Source organism: Eriocheir sinensis, chromosome 32 (assembly GCF_024679095.1).
Source record: "Eriocheir sinensis breed Jianghai 21 chromosome 32, ASM2467909v1, whole genome shotgun sequence".
In the NCBI taxonomy this organism is placed as follows: Eukaryota; Metazoa; Arthropoda; class Malacostraca; order Decapoda; family Varunidae; genus Eriocheir; species Eriocheir sinensis.
The window spans coordinates 5574861-5595118 of record NC_066540.1 but is presented as its reverse complement, the minus strand read 5'-3'; the positions used below and the strand labels follow the sequence as shown (position 1 = coordinate 5595118).

The following is a 20258-nucleotide window of genomic DNA, read 5'->3' as shown; positions in this document are numbered from 1 at the left end:
AAAAAATTGGATGAATTTAAGCAAGAATTATCTAAAGAAATATCAGTTGTGAAAGATGAAGTTGAATCTCGGGTATCTAGTGTGAAGGAGGAGCTGAGTGAAGTGGCCGGTGTGATTTGCGCTGAGGAAGCAGAGTTGGGTCGTGCCAGCTTTGCTGACGTAGCCAGACGCAGGAGGAAGAAGCATCTCCTTGTTGACAAGGCCTCTGATCAAGATAAAAAGGCTATTGAAATAAAAAAAATTAAGTTTCCCAGGCATTACAAGCATTCAGATTATCGATTCAAGATTCATGAATGGAGGTAACATTGTTATGAACTTTGATGATGAGAATATAAGGAATGAAGCTGCTCAGAAACTGGAACGTGTAGAGCAAGTTAGCACAAAAATTTTGGGAAAATTAAGGCCAAAAATCATGAACTGCAATGTGCATAAGGAGGAGACCGGGGGTAAGATAAATGAGACACTGTTAAACAGGATTGAGTTCCTACACTCGATTCCTGGAGTTGAGGGGAAAATTGAGAAGATTTTAAATAAGAATGCTGCTGGTGGTACAATACACTATATATTTTGAAATGTGACCCAACTGTGAGAGAGTTGATTCACAAGCATAATGACAAGATAAGACTAGAATGGGGAGTGTATACTGCGAGATATAGATACCATGCAATCATTTGTTATCATTGTCAAAGATACGGCCATCTTGAGGCCAACTGTACTGCCAAGAACAATGGAGAAGCCCCAAGATGTTACAAGTGTGCTGGTGATCATAAATCAAAGGATTGTACCATGGCTGAAAAGAAATGCATAAATTGTGTGAGGTACAAGAAGCCTGAAATCAACCATACAACAAATGACCAGTGTTGTGTAGTTCTTCAGACTAAAATTGAGAGAATTCGTAACATAACCGATCATGGCTATTAATTACTGTTTGAGACTCGAAGATAAGTTGTGTGTTAAATGTTCAGTGAGTTGGAAATAATCGTTAGATATTGAATTGTGATACTATAAATATATCAGATAAATGGAAAATGAAACAATGGATATTTGTGATACTATGAAAAGGAAAGATATGGAGATAAGTACGAATCTAAACATAGCCAAGTGACAATGATGATGCCAAATTTATTAAAAGGACATCAGTAGGCTATTTATGAAAGCAATCACGACTCACTCACCATGACGTTGCGAATAAGTGCATTGAAGATTATTATTGAGGCTAACCTTGTAATCGTTAACGGCCCTTACGGAGCACTGCGCTAGCAGCGGAGCGGGGCCTGAAACCTCATAAACGGTAAACGGTAAACACCTCATATGGATTGGGGAGTGGGGTGACAAGGGGGAGTTCCACACACACAGCCCTTTATAACATTATAGTGAAAAGACTTTTCTCCTGATGAACTTCTCCCCTCTTACTAACAGTCTTCTACCTCTTAAATTTCGTCGCGTGTTGCCTCTGTTTTTATCTCCTTTCGATATTTTCATGCGAACTGCTCATCTGATCTTGTTACATGCATTACTCCACCCCTCCCGGAGCCCCGTTACACACGACTTTCTACTCTTGCTTAACCTTATGCTGTCCAAATCCAAAACCCTGCATTTTCATTCTTTCATTCCTTCGGCTGGTAAACTCTGGAACAGGGGCTTCCTTCGTCTGTATTTCCTCGCGCCTATGGCGTGAACACTTTCAAAAGGGGAGTATCAAGACACCTCTCCATCCAAAATTGATCCTCTCTCATGGCCACTCTGTTCTTTTTTCATTTACATGAACAGCGCTTGGTGGACTTTTTACTGTTTTTTCGTTTGTTATATTGTGTGTGTTTGTCCCTGAGCTGCTTATTTTACTGTAAAAAACAAACAATACTAGCAAAACATGCAGCAAGATGTATCAAGTCTATGGTTTGTTTCCCGGGATCCCGGACAATTTTCAAGGTTTAATACTCCCGGGATATTTTTGCACATCCCGGGAAATCCCGGGATGAAATTAAATACAAAAATAGGGGCAAATTTGACTGCAGGATGGTTGTGGACTTGTGGTTCTATTTATATTTATATACAGGATGTCCCGTGAGGAATGTTTTGTGTGTGTGTGAAGGAAAGACTTAGTGTTTAGGTATTCTCTTGAGTATTATAAAGCAGCCATGGCACTCCCGTTACCCGTAACAGAGCTCGTATAATGAACACCGTATAATGCTGTATGTATACGGCATTGAGATGAGCGTGACAACTTAACAAAATTACAAAAAAAGCAGCACATTCCCTCCTCGCGTGAGTGACCGACCAATGACGGTTGACAGTAAACTGACTGTCTGTCTGCCTGCCTGCCCGCACAGCTGATCGCTGTTGCCATAGTTCCCAACGTTTGAGCTACTGATTATTTTTACTACATTTTCTGTCATTAAGCACTCTTTTCATTTCACTGAGTATAAATGGAAACAAATGTATTTTTTATATTTTTTATCAGCGATAATGAACTATAATTTACATTGTCATTCGCATTGGAATTCGGAAGCAGAACAAAAATATAGTAGTAAACGAAGCATATTTTAGCTCTTATTCTTATTCCTTTTACTTTGTTGAGAAACAAAGTGTATGCTGGAAACTAGGAATTAAACATTAAGTGGAATTAATAAGACAGTCAATCTACAGTAATATTTCTGCATATGAAAGTTAAGCATATAAAAAAAAAAAAGTTAAACTAGGTATTATGTGCAATTTTAGACAATTGAAAATCCCCGGGATTAGGGATAATTTTATCCCGGAATCCCGGGACAAAGAAAAAGGTCAAAAACGACAATCCCTAATCAAGTCCTATGTGTACAGCTTTGTCAACTAGGGGTGGGATTCAGAAAAGTTATAAATTTGTAGATCAGGTTTCATATTTCTGTAGTTCACATGTGGACCCAGAAAAGCAACAAACGGTGTGAGGAGTATATAAACCTGTATACCGATAAGTTATGTTACCTCGGGAGGTCGTACAAGTTTTCCGGGCTCTCTCAAATTATACTTTATAATTAATGTTTTACAACATTAGAATAGAAAGAACATGTGTAAAATAAGGAAATCTATTCATTACAATGAGATAACAGGAAGATACCCTCACAATTCGTAAAATTCGTTAAAAAAATTGCAAGTTAACGGTTGCTATATGCTGACTTATTAAAACTGTTTGCAGTTTCCATTGTGTGTTAATATGATGTTCTACGTAATGTTTCATGCATGTTGCCACATCATTTCATAAAAAAATGGATTTTTCATGTTATAGCGGCCAAAGTATTTGAACTAAAAACAAATCCTTTTGTAGCGGTTTTGATAGAAAGGCGTACAGGAACGGTGCAGTTTACTGGACAAAGTGCACAAGGAGATGGTGTGGACGTGCTGGCGGCGAGGTGGAATCTGCTCCAACCCGCGGCGCGGCTCAGCAGGTCTCCTTGGGTGGGCTGACTCGTGTGCTCGAGCTCCGTGGCGGTGTACCGAGACCTCGGTGGTGAGAGCTCGAGTTTGGTGAGCGACGGCTCGGAACCTCAGTGATGTGAGCCGCCACATGACCCCCCCCTCCCCTCCTCCCCCCCAAAAAAAACCGGAGTGCTGAAGGCGGTTAGGCTGTCGGGAAAAGCGTCCTGCAGGGCCGAGATTCAGATAGCTGTTAGCAACCTTGCTAACCGATTAGCAACGTTGGTATGCTCAATAGCAATGTTTTCGGCATGCAGAGAGCCAAACGGTGACGTCACGAGGTTGCTAGAATAGCAACTGCCTCGGGGCAGTTGTTAATCTAGCAAGGTTTCATACTTTCACGTTTTTTAAACTTAAAACAACAACTCAATAGTATAGAAAGCATATCTATATAAAACTTTGGTATGTCATACGCAAACACGAGTAAATAACAAGAGTTGGGGCAGTTTAATTAATTAATTTCTTGCCTTCCGGGAGGGATCGAGGAGGCGGTGGCGGCGGCCCAACGTTGCCAGACTGTCGTACTCAGCCTCCTATGATTGCCAATTTCCAACCCCAAAACTGCCTCCTCGACCCCAGTAACTGCCTTCATATATAGTTATCGTTAAAATGGTTAATATTTGGTACGTTTTTGACAATAGTTATGGGTATGGCTCAAAAACCGGTAAATACGAGGCTCTGAGTACGACAATCTGGCAACGGTGAGGAGGAGAAGGGGTTCATGTCATCCTCCGCACACGCAGCTACAAATGACAGCGATTTTTGAAACTTACTATCCATATCAGACCCTATGACATACCGTTTCTCGCAAATATCTTTCAAAGGAAGACTCGGATCAGCATGGGGCTTTGGCACAGATTGTTTCACATACTCCGCTAATTTTTGACGCTATTGTGCATTGCCAGATGCGGTTAATTATGGCGTTTACTCTTGACTGTGATGGCAAAACCTGCGTGAGCCACTCACACATTCGAACAGGTGAGGCGTGACGTATTTGTGACGTGTATCCACCACCTACCTCCACCCCTGTTTTCCCCTACTCCCATCCCTCCCTCCTACCCTCCTTCTTCTCTCTCTCTCTCTCTCTCTCTCTCTCTCTCTCTCTCTCTCTCTCTCTCTCTCACTTGCGCTGTACACGAGATATGAATCCATGCACACGTATGACTTGAATTAATGGCAGATAAATAGAAATTATATGCCGTCTGCATCAGCATCAACAGTGATGACGAGGATGACCTGTTTGTCGATGGTGATGAATATTGAAGTTACATGTGGTCAGTTATTTACATTACTAATCCACCCATCATATGCTCGCTGCCTATTTTTTGTGCTATGACTTTTCAACATATCTAAATGAACCCATATTGTATGGTAATCTTTTCCTAATATCAGAATAAATTATTCATATTATATTTCTCCAATTTCGTTTCACGTTTTTATTCTGCAATGAATTCCCGCTGCAATTTCACCCTTATTCCTTTCCGTCTCTTACGCGATTTCCTATAAATGATCAAGCGTCAGCTACGTGCTTCATCCCATCATACGCTCAACGTAACCTGTGGGAAGGAGGGTCATATACTCGTACAATTTTCAATGGTTGTATAATTGCCAAACAAACTTCATCCAGCACTTAAGCAACATCCAGTTACGCTGGAACAGGAATCAGGGTCGTGTGCATAAAACACCCTACCATACTTAGCATATACTTTCGAGTTATTCGCTATTATAGACAAGTCATATGTGTGCAAAGCTTCACATCGCATGTACACCGAGAGAGAGAGAGAGAGAGAGAGAGAGAGAGAGAGAGAGAGAGAGAGAGAGAGAGAGAGAGAGAGAGAGAGAGAGAGAGAGAGAGAGGTATGGGAGAAGAGGAGGGTTGGGGGAGGGAAAGGGAGGGATGGGAGTAAAGGAAGCCAGGGGTGGAGGTAGGTGGTGGATACACGTCACAAATACGTCACGCCTCACCTGTTCGAATGTGTAAGTGGCTCACGCAGGTTTTGCCATCACAGTCAAAAGTAAACGCTATAATTAACCGTATCTGGCAATGCACAATAGCGTAAAAAATTAGCGGAGTGTGTGAAACAATCTGTGCCAAAGCCCCATGCTGATCCGAGTCTTCGTTTGAAAGATATTTGAGAAAAACGGTATGTCATAGGGTCTGATATGGATAGTAGTGGGCTTTTTTGCGGGCGCCTCGGGAGGCAATGTTGGGGCTGGGAGGGAGAGCGTAACACCCAGGGGGGTCGAATTCAAAACAAGCTGAAACTATCAGAAAAAGATAGTTTCGTCCGGAATAGACACTGGTGAAAGACCGAAAATTACAATTTTATGTGTGTGGAAGAACACAATTTATCCCAACCAAGTAGTATGATATATTTCTTGTAACATAACTAGGGTATACCCATTGCAGGGTTATATCCCAGCTGGATGGTACTACAAGGGATGGCATGGAGTTTGGAGGAAGAATACAAGAAGAGGACATGACTGCAGTCTTGGCCTTCTGTGACGTCATGCCCTTTCCTTGTATTCTCCCTCCGAGGGCGAGACAATGTAAACACAACTGGGACGAGACAGCCTTGTGATTGGCGCAGCTCTCTGTAAAACTCACTGTGATTGGTTGTTGACTCCCCGCCAATCAGTTGCCTTTCCGTCATAGCAAGGTATTAACAACGTTGCTATGCCTTGTTTCTGAATCCCGAGTTTAGCAAGGTTGTCGAGTAATAACGCTGTTAGTGTTAGCAAGGTTTTTTTAGCAATGTTTTCTCTGCATCTCGCCACTGATCTTGTCTTCCGGGTTGCAGTTGGTTGGGGCAAGGACGGGGTCGGTCGTGATGGCGGACGCCCTCTGCTGCGGGGTTGTGCCACCCGCACCGGCTTGTCGACATCCAGGTGTGCCGGTTTGAGACGATCCATCGAGACAGTCTCACGTCGGCCGTAATCAATGACGAAAGCCTTAGGGTACTTGTGTAGGACTCTAAAGGGTCCCTCATAAGGCTTTTAAAGTGGCGTGCGAAGAGAATCTCTGCGGAGGAAAACATATTGACTGTTGAGTAGATCAGGTGGGACGTACCTGGTTGTGAGGCAATGTCGAGACGTAGGGACAGGTGAGAGAGACCCAACTTTCTCACGGAGACGTGTAAGGACGGACGGAGGAGATTCCTGTTGTCCTCGCGCAGCTGGAATAAAATCACCCGGAACTGTCAGTGGAGCGCCGTATACCAATTCGGCCGAGGAGGTTGTCAGGTCTTCCTTTGGAGCCGTGCGTATGCCTAACAACACCCACGGCAGTTCGTCCATCCAGTCTGGGCCTTTTAGCAGTGCCTTGAGAGCTGTTTTCATGTGCCGGTGAAAGCGTTCCACCAGGCCGTTTGCTTGTGGATGGTAGGCGGTCGTGTGGTGTAACTTTACGCCAAGTAGCTGGTTTATTGCCGACCACAGTGTGGAGGTGACCTGTACACTTCTGTCTGAAGAGATGTCAGCTGGCACACCAAAGCGGGCGACCCAGTGGGCGATGAAAGCACGCGCACAGGTGGCGGTTGAAGTATCCGAGAGTGGGATCGCTTCCGGCCATCTTGTGAATCGGTCCACGATAGTGAAAAGTTGAGTAACTCCTCTGGATTGCGGAAGAGGGCCCACGATGTCCACGTGGATATGATTGAAGCGTCGGTCTGGCGGTGCGAAGCTCTGTGGCGGTGCTTTGGTGTGTCGCTGGATCTTGGAGGTTTGACAAGGGATGCAAGCCCTTGCCCAATCACCTACTTGCTTACGCAGCCCGTGCCACATGAACTTGGCTGCCATCAGCGCTTTTGTTGCCCGGATTGAAGGGTGAGCCAGGTCGTGTACTATGTCGAAAACCCGGCGGCGCCGGGCGGCAGGGATGATGGGCCTGGGCTGTCCCGTAGAGACGTCGCAGAGGAGTGTGGTGTTTGCTGGTCCGAATGGCACATCCTCCAATACCAAACCGGAGATGGCGGTGCGGTGTGCGGGCATTTCTTCATCTTTTTTCTGGGCCGCAGCCAGTGCTGTGTGGTCGGGACCTGGCGCCAAAGCGTGGATAGTATTGATGGCAGTACGCGAAAGCGCATCTGCGACCTTATTGCTTTTGCCTGACACATGCTGCACGCAAGTAGTGTACTCAGAGATGTATGCCAGATGGCGCTGCTGTCTAGCTGACCAAGGGTCTGACACTTTGGCAAAGGCAAAGGTGAGTGGCTTGTGGTCGGTGAAAGCGGTGAAATCTCTGCCCTCAAGGAAGTAGCGGAAGTGCCGGATGGTCAGGTAGAGAGCGAGGAGTTCCCGGTCGAATGCGCTATACTTGCGCTCCGGGGGTTTCAGGTGTCGGCTGAAAAAGGCCAGCGGCCGCCAGTTACCATCAATGAGTTGCTCCAGAACTCTTCCTACAGCTGTGTCGGATGCATCGACCGTGAGAGCTGTTGGTGCGGTACTTCGTGGGTGTACCAGCATCGTTGATTTTGCCAGCGCCTCCTTGGCGTTTTCGAACGCGGTTGTAGCTGCTTCGTCCCAAATGAAGTCATTAGGCTTGTTAGCTAGGACCTTGAACAGAGGTTGCATGATCCTGGCAGCTGCGGGAACGAAGCGGTGGTAGAAGGTTACCATACCGACGAACTCCTGGAATCCTTTCAACGTAGTGGGCTTGGGAAACTTCCGAATCGCTTCGACCTTGGATGGGAGCGGCACGGCTCCGTGCTGACTGATGTGATGGCCGAGGAAAGTTATGGAAGAGAGACCAAACTGGCACTTACCAAGGTTGATAGCAAGGCCATGGTCATTAAGCCTCTGCAAGAGCTGGCGGAGGTGTTCGCGGTGTTCCTGTCGAGAGCGGATGAGGATGTCGTCGAGGTAGATGAACACGAAGTCAAGACCACGACCCACGCTGTCCATAAGGCGCTGGAACGCTTGAGCAGCATTCTTAAGGCCGAAGGGCATGCGTAGGAATTGAAACAGCCCAAACGGGGTGATGATGGCAGTCTTGGGGATGTCGTCCGGGTGAACCGGTATTTGGTGGTAGCTGCGTACCAAGTCGATCTTTGAAAAGATCTTGGCACCGTCGAGATTTGCCGTGAAGTCCTGGATGTGGGGGATCGGGTACCGGTCGGCTGTTGTGACCTCATTAAGCCACTCGGCGGTGATTGAAAAATCTTAGGTGGTAGCGTGGGGATTCGAACCCGCGTCGTCCATCACGCGGTGAATGTAGGCCAATCACGCTACCACTCAGCCATCGCCTACCCAATGCATTGACGAAGCAAATATATCGAACAGAATGCTGGGCTTCATTAATATAATTTTTTTATTCAAATAGTTTAGCCAGACTCCATTTGGAATATGGGGATCAGTTCTGGTCTCTCTACCATGCAAAGGACATTGCTGAATTAGGAGTTCAACGTCAGGCAACAAAAAATGATCTCTTCCTTGCGCAACAAATCTAACGACGAAAGGCTCTCAACTCTTAAAATGATTTCTCTTGGGAAACATCGCCTCCGAGGAAAACTGATCGAATGTTCTAAAATACTTATTGGGGGGTCATGAAATGGTGAAAAACGTAATTTCTGTAAAATAGAAGAAAAAAAATAATTCACCCGCGTATTGTCTTTCAGTGTAAAAACGAAGTATTTCACCAACATTCGCAATACATTCACTTTTTAGGCGTGTAATGGAGACTCACTGCCTCAAGCGCTACCTCATGTTGCATATCGGTCATTGAGTATTGCCATTATTTACGAAAACCTACACACTATAACAGTAACAAAAGTGATATCTGGCATAACCTCCCTTCCTGTGTCGTAGTGAAGACTTGTGGCTGTAGCCCTTGACCGCTCCATTGAAATTCAAGAGGAACGAAGAATCATCAGAGGCAAACAGAAGAAAACACTCAAAAAGAATGGAACTGAAAATAATAAGAAAACCTATGCCCGTGGAGGTTTTCAGAAGAAAAAAACTGGCCACAAAGTAGCTTGGGCAGCTATGAGACCCTCTTCTTGTGAGATAATACCATGCCTCACCCCGAGGCATGAGAGGACCAGGAGCCTCAAGAATGAATATTTATGCCTGGACATCAAAATACCTGATTAAACATGCAGAAATATTACTTTATATATGATTATTAATACATGAATTGAACTGCATCTCCTCCGTCATTCTTCAACCAATTTCAATGAAACAAAAACTCAAAATATGCTTAGACTTGTCTGATTGAAACAACACATAGCTTTTCTTCAGATCTGAAAGGACTGAATTTTCAAAGAATTTGTTCCCTGCCTATAGAGGGGTGATAACGGAAAGTAAATATTCGCAAACTAAGGATTTTCAGTAAAATGTATATTCGTTGTTTTCATTGCCTAAGTAAGGTTCTTACACATTAATGTTTCATGGGTGTAGAACAATTAGTATTGGAAAAGATGCGATTTGAAAAATATATGGGTAGGCGGTGGCTGAGTGGTTAGCGTGCTGGACTCACATTCACTACGCCATGGACAACGTCGGTTCGAATCCCCACACTACCACCTGGGATTTTTCAGTCACCGCCGAGTGGCCTAAGACTACCTACATGCTGTCCAGAAGACCACCCATCAACCCGGACTCTAGAAGAAACCGTCTAGTGAATCAAGAATTTTACGGCGTCGTATCTGCTTAAGGCGCCGCAAGTCCGGCCGTAGCGCTTCCGCTGGTATACTCAAAACACTGGCGCGGCCATTTTGAGGAGAGTTGCGGCGCCGCAGGTTAAGGCGGGTGTGGGCTGCCCTAAGTGAGTTACGGCCTACTCTCCCTGCACGCCTTCGCTGCTACAAGTGTAACATACAGCCTTCATACAGGTATGAAATGCATATAAACGATGTTTTACGTAGTTATACTACGTAGTTACACAATTGTAAGAAGTGAATGAACTACCAGTAAGATGTTTAGTAATACAGTAACTAGGAAGTTTGAACATAAGAACATAAGAACGCAGGAGTCTGCAAGAGGCCGGTAGGCCTGTACAAGGCAGCTCCTTTGAACCTAAGCTCCCGTGTATCTAACCCCACCTAATATCGCTGTCCATGAATTTATCTAATCTATTTTTGAATGTGACAATTGTATTGGCACTCACCACATGACTGCTAAGCCTATTCCACTCATCCACCACCCTGTTAGTAAACCAATTTTTGCCTATGTCCCTGTTGAATCTGAATTTATCCAGTTTAAACCCATTACTTCGTGTCCTACCCGGTTCTCTTACCAACAAAACCTTATGAATATCCCCCTTATTAAAGCCCTTCATCCATTTATGGACAGCATCACAATTGAAGACGGGGTAAATATATATGCATGCAGTTTACGCGCACGACACCATTTTCTCATATTTCCCTTCCTAAAGCCTACAAACTTGGGGATCCGCCCCCCATCCTTCGCAACGTAGTATCTTGCACGCGTGGGTGAGCAGGGACATCACTGTGTTGGAAGTGCTGTATATATACCGTAGTGCTGATAAATGTTACAGGTAACTTTTCACAAAAGTGGTGTTAGCTTCTGAGGTTACGAACAAAGGTAGGGTTAGTTCGGTTAGGCTTGTGTCAGTGCTATTAGCATGCATTAGTAGCTCCTCTTCCGAAAAGTTCGGCCTCCTTTTCTTCGTAGGGGGCAAGGTAGGGGGTGAGGAGAGAGGCTCCATTGTCGTGAGAGTGTGGGCACCGCGGGAACGTTCGCACAACAGCTGACTTGTGTTTATATCCCGCGATTGGTCGACGCTTCCTATTTGCCGACTAGAACTTGCCCCTGATTGGCCACCGAAATGCGGCCGCCTTGCAGCGCCACACGCCCTACGGCCCCTTTACGGCGGCCTTAAAAAGTTTTGAGTATGGGAAAGGAATGCAGAGATACGGCGCCGTAGTGCGGCCGCAGCTAACGGCGCCTTGGTCAAGTTAAGGCAGCGCGCGGGCCTTAACTTACGGCCCTTCTCAGAATCCGCCCCCTGGGGTGCAACTTGAGCCAAGCATGACTGGCGCCACTATAAAAAAAATTGCCTGCGCCACGACGGGCTTGGGCCGACCATCTGGCCCCTGAAGAAAGCCTACCGGCGCTATAAGCGGGGATGTAAGAAAAAAAAAATGGAATTCTTTTATGTGGGGAAAAAAAAGGGTCCAAGATGGGTTTTTTTTTTTTTGTGAGCTAGAATTGATGTAAATCGTGTCCCTTACTTCCTGCATAAATATTATCACCATAACGCAATAAATAAAGAATAACATTCGAGCCAACCGCCCCACTTAATAGTTTAAGAATGTGGACAAATCAAAATTGTTTATAACCAGTGACATTTTGCGAACAAGAAATAATGGCACAAAACTTAAGTGTAAACAAGTAATTCAGACTGCACCAAATTTTTCTTCACCACCGTTGCAGTGCGAGAATAGTGGTCCAGTGCAACTCGATTGACTCCTTCAAAAACAAGCTCGACCGACACTTCCTTTTAACCTAATATTTATTGAAGTAGAAATGCAAAGTTCTGGTGCCATCTGAGTAATATAAATTCACTTAGGTTTAAAGACAGACCACCTAATCTGGACCTTAGGGTCTATGTGGTCTGTGTTACTCTCTCTCTCTCTCTCTCTCTCTCTCTCTCTCTCTCTCTCTCTCTCTCTCTCTCTCTCTCTCTCTCTCTCTCTCTCTCTCTCTCTCTTACATTAGAGGGAAGCCACACAGCAGTTAGTGGCAGGTTGTCCATGTTCCAAGCGAGCAGTGGCGCCTTGGTGTGTCGAAGTCTTGTCTTCAGTGACTTTCCAGAAGCACGACATATCAAACGTAAAGCTGACCCCGCCGGTAACCGTATCCACCGCTCCCCCAAAATCTCCACCTGTACGCTTCCTTGTTCCTCTTTCATCTCGCTCTCTGTAAGGAGGAGAAAAGAGCTGTCAGTTCGCCTCTTCGTAGTACATGTCGCAGCACAGCACTGCAGTGTCGTGATCGACTAGTGATTACTTTGCCACTTCATAGCAAATATATGTTCTATATAATCTCTTTTGTAATTAAATAGTCGTTAATCTGGAATTTCGTTTTAAATAAAGGTATTATAACCACAATATATATATATATATATACGCAAAATGTAGTGATATATATAGTATATATATATATATATATATATATATATATATATATATATATATATATATATATATATATATATATATATATATATATATATATATATATATATATATATATATATATATATATATATATATATATATATATATATATATATATATATATATATATATATATATATATATATATATATATATATATATATAGCAGTTTTCTTTTTTCTTCCCTGCATATTTGATTTTTTTTGATAGAAGGCAAAAAAATATATATTTATATTTTTTCTTCTCCTCTCTCTCTCTCTCTCTCTCTCTCTCTCTCTCTCTCTCTTCTCTCTCTCTCTCTCTCTCTCTCTCTCTCTCTCTCTCTCTCTCTCTCTCTCTCTCTCTCTCTCTCTCTCTCTCTCTCTCTCTCTCTCTCTCTCTCTCTCTCTCTCTCTCTCTCTCTCTCTCTCTCTCTCTCTCTCTCTCTCTCTCTCTCTCTCTCTCTCTCTCTCTCTCTCTCTCTTTCTCTCTCTCTCTGTACCTGAGGGCGAGAATATCATTCCAGTGTCTGAGACGGGCATGTCCTGTATCGTTGTCTGTCCTGCAAAGAATCGGGGTTGAAAAAATGTAATTAATTACTGCGATAGGTGCTAATGATATAGAGTGAAAACATTTACATGGTATTAGAATACGTAGAAATTGTAGATCATATTGTATCCTGCGAAATTTTCCTTGGCTTTTCATGAAAATTTTTATAAACTAATAAACACTACTATAATCGGTTTCATTTCATCTATCCATCAACTAAGCGGGAATGTTGATAGATGTGGCACCTGCGCATTTCTAGTTCGTGAATACGTGAAAATCAACTGTTATGTTAGATATTCAAGGGAATTTTTCAATAATATATTTGAATGTTGTAAACAAATAAAAAAAAACTCACTCTTTATAAATCCCAAACATGCTGATATTCATCAATAATTACCATACAAGCACACGAAAGGACAAGATTGTGTCAAGCACCGTATTCAGATCATACTCGAACAATCTATGGCATTTTAAATGCCTTTAATTCATTTAATTTCAGGTACATTAAAAGACATCTGGCTCTATCAGTGCAAATATAGGGTACTTTAATAATTTACTGCTTGTAAATAACGATTAATATTCGAAATAACATGAAATACTAAATAATAACTGTTGAATGTGATGCTAGGCTTACTGATCTCTAATATAACTGGATTGGTTAACTCCTTGGAGGAATAATACATGGAGTGGCCCTCAGCGGGTTGCTCTTCAATACGAGGTGGAGCAAGGGGAGGCGGAGCTTCACCGGTGGGCGAAGCCAGCAATGCCACCCAAAAACACTACATTTCTTGCTCCCAGATCGTCGGCGTAAATTAGCTTGTTCGCCTTATTTCTTCCACATATCATATGTTTTTAGTTATTCAACTGCTGCAGTATATGCACTTAGGACGTATGTACAGGTTTTAATAGAAAAAAAAAAATTACTTGTCTTTATTCCGTAGAAGCTGAGAAGAAATGTTCCACACCCGCCTTGATCCCTCACACTTCCTCTGTATAATGTTCATTATATATTGACCATGGTCTAACTTTTAATGTAGAAGCATCTACAGCCTTCTATATAGAGCGTCTCAGATTTGATCACAACTCACTATAGTGGCGGCTGGGGGGTCAGCCCCGCCCCACACCTTGCCACAAACTCTCAACACCTCTCGCTTCCTCTCATAAAAAAATTGTCAGCTATTTACTACCTTTAAATGAATCTAATTAAATAACTGGATAATCTCATAAAGTCATATAATGTTACGATTGTTTCGTTTTTAGAATGATAAAGATTTTGTAAAAAAAAAAAAAAAAACGACACTTGACAACGTTGGAATACAACGTTGTCAAGTGTCGTGGTATTTATACAAAATCTTTGTTATTATCCTAAAAACGAAACAATCTTAACACTATATGACCTTATTGGATTATCCAATTATTTAATTAAATTCATTAAAAGGTAGTAAATAGCTGATATATGAGAGGAAGCCAGAGGTGTTGAGAGTGTGTTGCAAGGTGCGGGGCGGAGCTGATCCTTCAGCCACCACTAACCCACCCGCCAGTTTCTCGTGGAAATACTATACGAGTAAAAAGAAGGATGTATTGGGGGAGGAAGGAGAAAAACTAACCCATCCGCAAACAATTGGTGTATATTTTACACGACGTCAACCAACCGTGTTACACAATCATGCATGTCATTGTTAGAGGTATACTAACCAATAAATGGAGAAAATCACTGAGTTTTTTTTTTTTTTACAGCAATGAAAACAGCTCAAGGGCAAAAAAAAAAAAAGGAAACAATAATAAAAAAAAAAACGCTACTCACTGCTCCTACAAAAGAGTCAAAAGGAGTGGCCGAAAGTTAGGTCAATTTCGGGAGGAGAGGTGTCCTGATACCCTCCTCTTGAAAGAGTTCAAGTCGTAGACAGGAGGAAATACAGATGAAGGAAGAATGTTCCAGAGTTTACCAGCGTAAGGGATGAAAGAGTGAAAATGCTGGTTAACTCGTGTGAAAGGGATTTGGACAGTAAAGGGATGAGCTTAAGTAGAAAGTCGTGTGCGGCGAGGCCGCGGGAGGGGAGGAGGCATGCAGTTAGCAAGTTCAGAAGAGCAGTCAGCGTCAAAATATCGATAGAAGATAGAAAGAGAGGCAACATGGCGGCGGAGTTTAAGAGGTAGAAGACTATTAGTAAGAGGAGGAGAGCTGATGAGACGAAGAACCTTAAACTCCACTCTGTCCAGAAGAGCTGTGTGAGTGGAGCCCCCCCCACATGTGAGATGCATACTCCATACGAGAGCGGACAAGGCCCCTGTATATGGATAGCAACTGTGTTGGGGAGAAGAACTGGCGGAGACGATACAGAACGCCCAACCTCGAGGAAGCTGATTTAGTGAGAGAGGAGATGTGAAGTTTCCTGTTAGGATTTTGAGTTAAGGATAGACCGAGGATGTTTAGTGTTGAAGACGGTGACAGCTGAGTGTTGTTGAAGAATAGGGGATAGGTGTTTGGAGGATTGTGTCGAGTTGATAGATGTAGAAATTGGGTTTTTGAGGCATTGAAGGACACAAGGTTCCTTTTACCCCAATCGGAAATGATAGCAAGGTCTGAGGTTAAGCGTTCTGCAGCCTCCAGTCAAGAGTCATGTAATTCCTGTTTAGAGGGTCTTTTGTTGAAAGAAGTTGAATAATGCAGAGTGGAGTTGTCAGCGTATGAGTGGATACGACAGTATGTTATGGAAAGAAGATCATTGATGAACAACAGGAAGAATGGGTGATAGGGCAGAGCCCTGTGGAACACCACTGTTGATAGGTTTAGAGGAAGAACAGTGACCATCTAATGTTTATATGTTTTTAGGGAGAGAAAGGGCTGTGGAGTGGTGGAGATGGCTTGATCACCAGAGATAAAAAAAAGACTTACAGAAGTGGAATAAATAATAGAACTCCTGTAAGAGAGAGAGAGAGAGAGAGAGAGAGAGAGAGAGAGAGAGAGAGAGAGAGAGAGAGAGAGAGAGAGAGAGAGAGAGAGAGAGAGAGAGAGAGAGAGAGAGAGAGAGAGAGAGAGAGAGAGAGAGAGAGAGAGAGAGAGAGAGAATAAGACTGAGAATGAGAGAAGATCGAATGAGAATGAAAATGAGAGAGGTAATGAGAATGAGAATAAGAGAATGAGAATGAGAGAAAAAGAATGAGAGAGAATGAGAATTAGAGAATAAGAATGAGAGAGCGAGAGAATGAGAATGAGAGAGAATGAGAATGGGAGAGAATGAGAGAGAATGAGAATTTGATAAAAAAGAGAGTATGAGAATGAAAGAGGGAATAAGAATAGGATTGAGAGGAAATGAGAATGAGAGAGAATGAGAGTTTAATGAGAGAGAATGAGAATGAGAGAGAGAATAAGAATAAGATTGAGAGAAAATGAGAATGAAAAAAATAATAATTATGAATGAGAATGCGAGAGAAAATGAGAATGAGAGCATGAGAATGAGAGAATGAGAGAAAGAATAAAAGCTATAATTTACGAGAAGAGAAGCAAATTTAATGTCACTACATGGAATAGACAGTATTGGCTGTACAGGCAGCGCCACACGTGGCCACTTGGTGAGCTGTCAAAGTTGCTCTTTCCATAGAGTTCACGTTACAAACTAGAGTGTGTCTGAGGCTGGCTCCGAGATACACAACCTTGGTGCCGCCACCGCTCCAAGCCAACGACTGCATACAATACACTCCTACCCGATTTCCTGACACTACTATTTGACAGAAAGAAAAACTGAGGCCAGTATCGTCTTCCTGAGGAAATTCTGCATTGCAGTGAAATAAATAACTGTAATGTAAGCATAAATACACAAAAATGAGGGTTAAGTAGAGACCAATTATTTTATCCCTCTTACTTGGCATTTACTCCTTGCTCAGCAATGCTGGCTGGGAGGGTGGAGGTACGACTGATGATAGCCAAGCACATATTGACTCTCATCTTTCATGGCATGTTCATGTGATCCTTTACGGGTTTTCAAACTGGGACGTATTATATACCAACATAATCAGAAGTGCCAATCCAGAAACCGTGCTGAAAAAAATATTGCGATCTAAAGAAGACGAACACTGAGAATTAGAGGCCAAGTATGCAGGAACTGACAAGAAAGTAAACAATAAAGGAAAATAAAGGTATCGAGGCGAAGGCAAGCTAGACGTAAACACCAGGCCTAACCAGAGACAGGCAGCCCGTAAGCCGTGAGGGAAAATGCAGCCCTCAAATCGTGAAGGGTAAAGCAGATAATGATCAGTCCGTAAACACATACCAGTATTCCTAAAACAAGTAAGGATGGAAGCACACGTGGCCAGTATGCGTGGCTAGCGTGGCTAGAAAAGGGTGTGGCAAGCAATATATATTCCCATGGGCTTAAAAGTGAAATGGGTTTGGCGACAAATGTTAGAAGCAAATAACAGAGCAGGAAAGTGAAAGTGAGTGTGTTTTCAGAGATTATCACGAATAGCAGAAAAGTAAATAACATGGGTTGCTACTGACAGACTGAGTCGGGCCAATGGGCGCCGATAACAAATATAGGCGACTGGCTATGTGGAAAAATAGGCGTGACGAGTGTTATTAACCCGGCCCCAAATCAAAGGGAAGTAACGGTTACAACTAAGTGATACTAGCAAACCTTAGCCAGCTCCCTCAGCAAGCGGAAGCATACTCAACCAGCCCAGATGGCTGTGTTGATCACCTTAATCGTAAGTAGAAATGCGGGATTTTAAGGTAAGTCATGATACTGCATGTGTATATTATCGGACTAGATATTTAGAGTGTAGTAAATCTGTGGTATAGTGAAATTTGTTTTGGTGTTAGGAAAGAGTGTGATGGAGAGCCACTGCTTGTGGTATAACTTGTTCTTGTGTGAGTTTTGTAGATTATAGGTAATAATTTTGATTGCGTATCTGTGTTATATTAATATGATTGTGACGTCGTTGTTAAATGATATGTCCGCTACTGTAGTCTGACTCAATTATGAAGTCACTTTGGGCGGGGCCCGTTCGGGGAGTTCCCTGGCCATAGCTCAGCCAAATTTTATCTAAAGTATACGGAATATTTTATATTTTATATTACATATGAGGAGGGGAGTGTGGTATTGGGGGTGATGCAGCAGCGCTATGAAGAGGTACGGGATCCACTCAACCTGACTACATATTTGTGTCGTACTACAACGTGCCATAATTATTGTTCTTTGCCACTGAGACGTAATATGTTGATTGGAGTATCATTTTCCTTTGTCATAGTAAATTTAAGATAGATTTTTCCCTTGTCTTACCCCTTGGACCTGTAGTCTCCGTAACAACTTGAACTCGGATCACATTACCAAGGGTACGACACGGTAAATTATTTAAAGCTTGATAAATGAAGGTTTTTTGTGTTAGTATCCAACACTTAGGAGATAACAAAAGTGGACCTACAGGGAGCGAGCACAAAAGCTGAAAGTTCTGGTGATGGCTTTCGAGGCACTGCACGGACTGAGAGTGCTGTGAAGTGTGCGTGTGTGTGTGTGTGTGGGGGGGGGGGGGGGGGGCGTCGCCCTTGGCTTCCAACCATTCCGAGATGCGTGGAACAAGTTCGTCTGGGAGAGCTGCTAAGACTTGGTCTGCCCGTGAGGTCGGGTTGCTCACTCTTTTGAGGTGGAATTGTACTTCTGCTCGCCGGAACCAGATATGTGCGTCGATCGTAGAGAAGGTCGGTAGCTTGACTTGTGCGGGTGCGGCTGGGTTGGGGTCTGCGAGTGTTGGTGGAGGGCGTATCCATTGTGACGAGAGGTGAGGGAGCAGCCTGCTTCACTCCGGGGTCACCATTGTAGCGTGTGCTACTCCAGGCAGTCCAACTTATTAGTTCAGGTGAGGGAGAACCATACACAGTGATGTTCTGACAGCAACTGATTTATTAGAGATATATATGGAGCTATTTACAGGGTGCTACAGGATCAGCATGAATACAGGCAGCGCCACATGTGGCCACTCAACTCTAATCTGTATTTTCCATAGAGTTCAAGTTATAGACTAGAGTGTGTCTGAGGCTGTCTCAGGGATGTACGGCCATGATGCCGCCGTCGCCCCAAGCCGATGACTGCACACACTTCACTCCTACCCGATTTCAGTTTTTCTCCATGTCAGATAGTAGAGTCAGGAAATCGGGTAGGAGTAAAATGTGTGCAGTCGTTGGCTTGGAGCGGTGGCGGCACCAAGGCCTTGTATCCTGGAGGAGGCCTCAGACGCACTCTGGTATACAGAACTTGAGTTCTATGGAAAGTACTGCTTTGACAGTTCACTGAGTGGCCACGTGTGGCGCTGCCTGTATAGCCAATACGGTCCATTGCTTTCACAATAACTGGGACAGCGCTAAGCTTATATCTGTCGGGCGATACGGGCTCTTGTCGAAACAAGAGTGTTGTGGTACCGTGTAGGTCGGGTTGGGGTAGGTAGGGCGTGTGGGAGTAGGTATCGACGGCGTGGATTACAGAGCAGGGACTTGCCGAATCTCGACAGATTTAACTGATAATGGTCCTGAAGGGTGTGAAGATTCAGCTGGGCGACCGTCTGCCGTATGGATCCTGGCCCCACCAAGAATGCTTACCGGCGCCAAAGGCCAAAACGTAAAATACATAAATAAATAAATAAGGTATGGATGTAAAATAGTTATAATGATATCTAAGGATGAAGAATTCAGCACTTACCGGGGAGGGAGAGTACTGTGAGGCGCACCTGCGTGGATATCTTGGGGTACGTGTTCACCTGACAGTCGTAGGTGCCCGCGTCCCTCGCCTCCACTCCCCGGACCTCCAGTAGTCATTCCTCAGTTCCCTCCTCGTGGCTAACCTGCAACATGCAAGTAGAGATATATCATTATTATTATCATCAATGATTATTATTATTGTTATTTTATTATTATTATTATTATTATTATTATTATTATTATTATTATTATTATTATTATTATTATTATTATTATTATTATTATTATTATTATTATTATTATCATCGTTATTATTATGATCATCTTTATTTATTTATTCTTTATTATTATCATGATTATTAATATTGGTATTACAAATATCAGTATCATAGTTTTCATTAATAGTACTAGTAGTGACAGCAGTAGAAGTAGTAGTAGAGGTAGTAGTGAAT

General features: G+C 43.3%; 1 protein-coding gene across 1 annotated transcript in view; it reads right to left on the bottom strand.

Annotated features, from left to right (window-relative positions):
• LOC127006083 (uncharacterized) overlaps window positions 1-19910 on the bottom strand; it is a 55536-nt gene extending 35626 nt beyond the window's left edge. Inside the window, exons 1-3 of the mRNA XM_050875589.1 lie at window positions 19808-19910; window positions 13072-13131; window positions 12125-12330 (exon numbers count right to left, since the gene is read on the bottom strand). Of these exons, the coding sequence (XP_050731546.1) occupies window positions 12125-12330; window positions 13072-13111 (246 nt within the window). The 5' untranslated portion in view covers window positions 13112-13131; window positions 19808-19910. The remainder of the gene's footprint in view (window positions 1-12124; window positions 12331-13071; window positions 13132-19807) is intronic.
• Window positions 19911-20258: the final 348 nt, after the last annotated feature.